The 8,233-nt window shown below is 32.5% G+C and overlaps 1 protein-coding gene across 4 annotated transcripts in view; it reads right to left on the bottom strand.

Moving 5' to 3' along the window:
* Positions 1-706: 706 nt before the first annotated feature.
* Positions 707-8,233, bottom strand: part of ARHGAP5 (Rho GTPase activating protein 5) — a 74,253-nt gene continuing 66,726 nt past the window's right edge. For all 4 annotated transcript variants that reach the window (XM_024741998.1, XM_024742000.1, XM_024741997.1 and 1 more), the window contains exon 7: positions 707-3,638. In XM_024741998.1, coding sequence (XP_024597766.1) covers positions 3,311-3,638 — 328 coding nt within the window. In that variant the 3' untranslated portion in view covers positions 707-3,310. The remainder of the gene's footprint in view (positions 3,639-8,233) is intronic.

Raw genomic sequence — 8,233 nt, 5'->3', positions numbered from 1 at the left:
AAATATTAGTTGATTTTTACCAATAAAATGGTAAAATTAGAGGCAACTATAACTTAAAATTACACAGCTTCTTAATGTTTTATCCACAGCATTCTTCATACAGAAGAAGCTTCACTGATATTTAATTTACTGCAGCATCCTGTTGGTGAAGCACAAAATTACATTAATTATAAACGAAGAAACAAAGCACTTTTGACTTTTTAAAATTATATATATATATTTATATCCAGTTGACAAATAGCATCACAATTATTACTGTATAAAAAACTAAAAATCACATGGAAGCTAAGGCCTAAGTTCTTATTCCAATTGTTCCTTTTTGTTCCTATCTAAGAGATATTAGAAATTAAACTGCAGTACCTCAAAAAAAAAGTCTACATTATTTACATACAGTATGGAAAATAAAAGCTGCTTTTTGGCTAAGTTAGATTGCTGCTACCTACATTATTTACATTGTAAATGTTGGAAAAAATAAGCAGTACTAACAAATACCATTTCAAATGAAAATATGTTGTGCCTGGAATTTTGTTCTAAAATTAATTGTATATCCTAATAAGTGTTTGTTGAATAGAATTTGACTTCCCATATATCTACTGAAAATTTGAGAATTCCACTACGCTTCTTTATATTGCTAATCTAGATACTGTTAAGTACAATACTGTAATAATTACAAGCACTGAAGCTTAAATGAAACGATGGCAACATGTGTGTAGATGGAATTTTATTTAAAACTGTAAAATATAACGCCTTAATGTTTACGCATAATTACGAGACTACCTAATATTCTTTTCATCCTTTAAGAAGTTTCATATATGATAGTTCCCTAAACAGTGAAACCTTCCAGTAACTTACCAGAAAAAAGTTTAATCATATTATTTTGTTTTTAGCATTATTTTTCTAATATTTAAAAACATATCTAAACCCTTGGCAAAAACAAACGCAATCAATTCAGTGTAACAGACTGAGCTTTAAACCGTATTTTAATTTTCGATTAACTGTAACCTATCTGTTAAGTGAACCAAAAGTAGAATTTTAAATGACCCACTATGAAGCTTTTCAAATCAATTATAGAATGCATAGAAAAGTGGAGATAAATTTTTGGGAAGGTGTAAGGTAGTAAATGTGGAAAATGGTAAATGCTAGTTTCAATAACAAAAGTTGTACTAAATGCACATGAAAGTTAAATTAACACAGTATAAAAGAGAATAGCTTAAATAAACTGGGATTCACATATTACAATAGCAAAGTTATGACCAAATGAACTGAAGACATGAACAGTTCTGAAAATTCTCTTTTCAGCCTACTTCCAAAAGAAATAGTCAGGCTTTTTTCCTGTACATAGTTTTGAGCTTTGTCTATACCATATATAGTAGAAAAATAAATTCTTTAGCAACCTAGAAACAGTTTATAAAACTCTTAAAGTTTAATTTTCTTTGCCAGACATGCCGATGTTAAACTGACAGCTATAAATTAAAGCTATATAGACAATAGGTATAAGTAATATAGAACAAGTTAAGAATACTACATTTACCAGATTTTTCTTTTTAAAAATTACTGTACTTTCTTAATTCCTGTGTGCTTTGCAATAGGAATAATAGGGACTTTGTTTTCTTAGAAAAGATAATAACATGTAAGAGTATAACACAAATAAGATAATTTATAATATACATGTACTTCAACAGCAGCCTGGTTCATGTCAACATCTTGATTCTGAAGTTAAAATTAGAAGTACAATACCTAGGACATAACAGTTGGGAAAGACAATATTTATTTTAGGAAAAAATGGAGTAAATCAAACTCTTAGGAGCCTCAAATCTCAAAATCATCTATTTACTACAGTACACATAAGACAACCTTAAAATTGCAGTATGAAGATTACAATGTGGACCAAAGAATTTTTTCTTTACTACACAAAATATAACCTAGCAACAAAAAAAACCATTTTTTCCCTTTCTGGGGAAAAAACCAGCATCGTTTGATAATGAACAAATTTTGAATAAAGCCTAACAAAATTTACCTATGCCACTTATTCTGAAAATGTTATCCATAATTTCGTGTTCTGGTTGTAACTTCACTAACGAAATGTTTAACCTCCAAAGCAGCAGTCATTTACAGCAAATCTGGTACCAACATCAAAGGAAAAAATTGGTTTAAAAAATGGTGCAAAAGCCACTTTGGATTTTAGTACAACATATCACAGAAAAGAATATGAATACAAGTATGCAACTTTATATATACATACTCCAAAGAGGCTGTCAGTACCCAAAGTATTTTTATTGCTATATTAGCAATGGATTTTTGGATATGTTTTTAAGGGCCACATAAAAATAGATTCAAGGGACAGATTTAAATTGAAGTCCTAGATTAAAATGTTTGGTTTAAAGAATTTTCTACAACAAATTTCATGTTTATGTATGAAAAGTTATATAACCTTATATGAAAATGTCATGAAGTATTTTCTACACTATACTAAATGTATTTCCCAAGAGGGAAAAAATTAAAATATCTAAAATATATTAGATTAAGATTACAAGACCATAATAGATCTTTTGAACATGCATCTGTTTACAGAATTAACAGTATACAAGATGTTTGTTTCATCATGGACTATAAAGAAATGAGTTGGTGACAACTATCCTTTGCACAACATTATCAACTCACTTTAGCCACAAGCATGTCCTTGGTATGTGTGTACAAGAAATATATCCATTTACCCCCATCAGATCATCCACAGGTTTACTTAGAAGATGAAGGTGCAGAAATATGTTAAGTGTACTTTTCTTTCTTTCAAACAACATCCCAAGCATGGCATAAGTAGCCTGAAATTATAAAATACTTAACTGGGCTTTTAGTTGTCTATACAGACTGATAAAAGTAAATTAAGTTGCTCAAATTAGCACATCAAATAACAAAACCAGCCATAAAGCAGGCTGGAAAGCATTAAATGTTTCATATACGTGAGTTTTTAAATCATTTAATTTCTATAGAAAAATTTTATTCACAATATAATGTGACAGAAAATGCCACAGGAATGATATACTGATTGCAATAAGGTTGCATGCAACAGCAGCTTTGTATTTTATAGCTATTTTTGTTTATAAAAATTAAACCTCTCCAGTCATGCTTATCACATGGTCTTAGATTTGTAATATAAATGAATAAGGAATACCATATAGTTCAAAGAGAAAATGTTTCATTATTTTGAATGTGAATTATCTGTAAGAAACATGAAGTATACTACTGAACCCTGAAACATGCATGCCTAGATTTGCTTTTGTCCAATTTCAGGCTGTCTGCAATCACTTCCTACTTATATAATACCAAGAGGATCCGTCTGTAACTGTGGTTGTATCAGCTGAGGTTGCAATGGTGGTGGTAACTGAAGCGGTACCATTGGTTCCACCAACTGTCCTGGGTTTGAAGGTGGTGGAGGAGCCACAGTGTTCGCAGTTTCCACAATTTCTCCATTGTAAAAGAAAAATTGACACTGTTGAATGAATGTTTCAACAACAGATTGATGGATCTTGGTGGTAGACAGAAACTCTCGATTTTCAAAATCAGGTCTCATCAAAGTTGGCCAAAAACAGATGGATAAGTTGTCTGCTGTCATTAGGTTGACTTTATTATGCTGACTGACCCTGAAATTATGATAGGAAAAAAACAATTAGAAACCAGTCAAAACTCATTGCAATTAAAGAATCTGAGAGCTGGATATTATTTCAGATGATTTGGTTTTACCTTTTTTAAAAATCTTAACTTCAAATTTAAAACATTTTCCTGCTTGTGCATTCCATGTTCAACTACATTCTAATAACAGAAAAAAGCAGTAAAATCCATTCCTTATGAGAACCAAAGATGGTTTTTACTTTGGAAAAACTATCATATCCTCCAACTGGGAGACTTTTCAACTTTCAAAAAACTCAAGTTTCTAGTATTCCAAAAAACAATCTTTTTAATCATTAACTAACTTGTACATCGTTACAAATTTAATTTCAATGACAACAGTTCACAGAGCAAATTCTACCTTAAAATTCTTTTGATCTGACAATAAATAATTTACAAATGACCATATGTTAACTATTTTGCATCCAGTCTTTTAAATATGTGAGCAAGCACTACTACCATTGTCTGTAATAAGCAAGAAACATAAGAAGCAAATCTTGAATTTTAACTCAAAATTATTAAATTGGGAGGAAATTTTAGGTATTTTATCCAATCCTCTCATTCACACATGAAGAAACAGCCCAATATGCAAGGTAGCAGGAAAATTTTTTATTTGAATTTGTATATCAAAAAATTAAAAATCTAAACCAAAGGACCCACACCCCCAAACACAGGAGTTGCTCATCTGAGGTAAAATAAGTGCTCTAAAAACATGTGTTCTGTGGTAAAAGTTATTACTATTTGTTAAGAGACTAAATTAGAATATTCAGAATAAAGTCAACCTCTGTTAAAATATAGTGTATAGAGGGGCCCAGTCCGGTGTGTCTATGTGGTAGTCAAGTATAGGTTCTGAAAATACCCATAGATTTGAAAGACATGAATATGGGCATCAAATCTAATTGTTGAGTCAAAAAGTACAAAGGAAAGGTAGCAAATCAGTTAGATGACAGTGGTCAGGGTCCTTGAAGAGGTAATGTCTGAGTTGAGCCAAGGGTGATGGGTGTTAGTAAAACAGTAGGAAGAAAGAGTAATTTAGTCAAAACAGTGGTTCTCAAATACTACAAAGCTATAGTAATCAAAACAGCGTGGTACTGGCACAAAATCAGACATATGGATCACTGGAACACAAGAGAGCGCCCAGAAACAAACCCACACACCTATGGTCAATTAATCTTTGACAAAGGAGGCAAGAATATACAATGGAGAAAACACAGTCTCTTCAGCAAATGATGTTGGAAAAGTTGGACAGCAGTATGTAAATCAATGAAGTTAGAACACTCTCACATCGTATACAAAAATAAATTCGAAATGGCTTAAAAATTTAAATATAAGACATGACACCATAAAACCCCTAATGAACATAGGGAAAACATTCTCTGACATAAATCGTAGCAATGTTTTCTCAGGTCAGTCTCCCAAGGCAACAAAAATAAAAGCAAAAATAAACAACTGGGACCAAATCAAACTTATAAGCTTTTGCATAGCAAAGGAAACCATAAACAAAATGAAAAGACAACCTACGGAGAGAAAATATTTGCAAAGGATGTGACTGACAAGGGGTTAATTTCCGAATACACAAACAGCTCAGTATCAAAAAACAACCTAATCAAAAAATGGGCAGAAGACCTAAATAGACATTTCTCCAAAGATGACATATAGATGGTCAACAGGCACATGAAAAGATATTCAACATCACTAGTTATTAGAGAAATGCAAATCAAAACTATAACGAGATACCATCACACACTGCTCAGAATGGCCACCATCAAAAAGTCTACAAATAATAAATGCTGCAGAGGCTGTGGAGAAAAGGGAACCCTCCTACACTGTTGTTGGGAATGTAAATTGGTGCAGCCACTATGGAGAACAGTATGGTGGTTTCTTAAAAAACAAAAAATAGAGTTGCCATATGATCCAGCAATCCCACTCCTGGGCATATATCCAGAAAAGATGAAAGCTGTAATTTGAAATGATATATGCACCCCAATGTTCAGAGAAGCACTACTTACAAGATGTGGTATATGGAAGATATGGTATATATACATACACACACACACACACACACACACACACACACACACAATGGTATATTGCTCAGCCACAAAAAAGAATGAAATAATGCCATTTGCAGCTACATGGATGGACCTAGAGATTATCATTTTAAGCAAAGTAAGGCAGAAAGAGAAAGATAAATACCATATGATATCACTTATATGTGGAATCTAAAAAAAAAAAAAGATACAAATGAACTTATTTACAAAACAGAAACAGATTCTCACAGACACAAAAAACAAACCTATGGTTACCAAAAGTGAAAGGGTGTGTGGGGGATAAATGAGGAGTTTGGGATTAACAGATAAACACTACTATATATAAAATAGATAAACAATACTGTATAGCACAGGAACTATATTCAATAGCTTTTAATAACCTATAATGGAAAAGAATCTAAAAAAAGAATATATATAACTGAATCACTTTGCTGTACACCTGAAAACTAATATGACATTGTAAATCAACCATACTTCCATAAAAAACAAACAAACCAACCCCCGCCCCCAGTGATTCTCAGTGTGTATCAGAACCTCCTGGAGGGCCTGTTAAAACACAGATTGATAATTATGTCTGGGGTGGGGCCTGATAATTGGCATTCCTAACAAGTTCCCAGGTGATGCTGATGCTGCTGCTTTGAGGACTGAATTTTGAGAAAGACTGAGGCAGTCATGTTAAGATGTGATAAGGGACCAGGCACAAATTGATACTTTCAGTTAAGTCCTATTAGTTTAATATTAATACAGTGGCACTTGGTGTTGCACGGTGGAAAAGGAAAGGAAATTTAACAGAGTAAGTTAGAACTAGGCCACTTAATGATAAACAATTTAGATTTTTTTCCTTTAGGATGTAAGTGATCTTTACACAAAGAGCTTTTAGAAGGATCATTCTGGCATCAGGATCAAGGGAGAATCAAGAAGAAAAATAGGCAGAGAGAGAGCTCAATGACAAACTAGAGTTTCCTAAATGAGAAATGATAAAATTTAAACTAAAGCAGTGGCAGAGGAATGAAAAGGAAAACTAATCAGGAGAAAAAACTAATTTGACACAATAACTCACTGAATATGGAAGGTGAGAGAAAATACATCCAAAGAACAGCTCCATGGATTAATTTTTGCAATCTGTCAATCACCCAATATATATTTATCGTTTATTTCCTATACTGGAATGTAAAGCTCCATGAAATGTGATTATTTTATTTACTGCTATGTCTGTATAGCATTTACAAGAGTACCTGGCACAAAGAGTACATCCATTATAATCACTAGTTGAGTGTTTGTTCTAAAATTTAAGTCTGATGATACTATTTCTCTGTTCTACTCTCTAGTGGCTCCCCATACCATTCAGAGTAACAATCATGCAATGCTTTTCCCCCCCCGCCCACAAATGTCAGCTGAACTCAACAGTGCACTTAGTGATAGACATGAAAGCAACCTCCTTGTCAGTAAAATATTTTGAGGACTAAAGCTAATCAATAGGCTAAACTCTGGGTAGTACTGCCCTATCCTTCACTCTGCTCAAACCACACAGACCTTTTTGCTGTTCCTCAACATGCCAAATATGCCTGTCATTAACTGTTGTATCACTGGAGTCACACACAGTTAAGTGTCTTAATATAACATTGATGGTGGGCTAGCACTGTGATTCTTTGCATATGCTCTTCCCTTTGTCTCTTTTCCCTATTGTTTTTAATAAAGTCCAATTCTTGTTTCAGCACTTTAATCAGGCAATACAATAATATGTTCATATACCATCCCTACATTCCATATTGGGTAAGGTCTCCTGTAGTACCCTGTACACATCTGTTAAATCATGAACCATGTTGCATGGTAATTTTCAAGAGGAAATTCCACTAATTATACTGCAATACTATGTATGTTGGTATTTTCTCACAGAGGGAGACCCCAGAGAAGAGTTACTACAAGTGCTAATATAATTTTATGCTACATTAATAACAACAAAAAAACTTTAAACACTGCTTAATACTCTCTTTTAAGAGGTACAGACTAAAATGTATTTGTTTTGGACACTGACATTATTAGTTAAAAAAACCAAACCTCAGTTCGTTAAAATGTTAGTAGAAAATACTGTGAAGAGTAGACTTTTGAAAAAAGTAGTACAAATACTAATGATTCTATTCAGTCTCAATAACAACTTTGTGAGCTATTATTCTTCTCATTCTTATAGTTGAGAAAAATCAAGACTTAGGCAGGGTGAAGTATTTGTCCAAAGCCACAGAACTAAAAATGTTTCAAAACCAAGCCTATTTAATTCCACAGTCTTGAGCTTTACGCTATTATACAATATTAATATTGCCTTTCATTTAAGAAATGGTGTTGGGAAGAGTATCTTTATAGAAAAAAGTATAAACTTGAAGCTTAACATATTTAAGGCTTTTGATATAGGATTAATGTCCTGCATTTCAGTAACAGTCAAGGTGGATAGTGATATGAATTCAAGTTTCTAATAAAATTTCACTATGAAGAATATCCAAACAAAACAAGCAAGATACACAAAA

Source organism: Neophocaena asiaeorientalis, unplaced genomic scaffold, assembly GCF_003031525.2.
Source record: "Neophocaena asiaeorientalis asiaeorientalis breed wild unplaced genomic scaffold, Neophocaena_asiaeorientalis_V1.1 scaffold83, whole genome shotgun sequence".
NCBI classification, from domain to species: Eukaryota; Metazoa; Chordata; class Mammalia; order Artiodactyla; family Phocoenidae; genus Neophocaena; species Neophocaena asiaeorientalis.
Note: the sequence above shows the minus strand (reverse complement) of the source record. Positions and strands in the feature narration are given on the sequence as shown.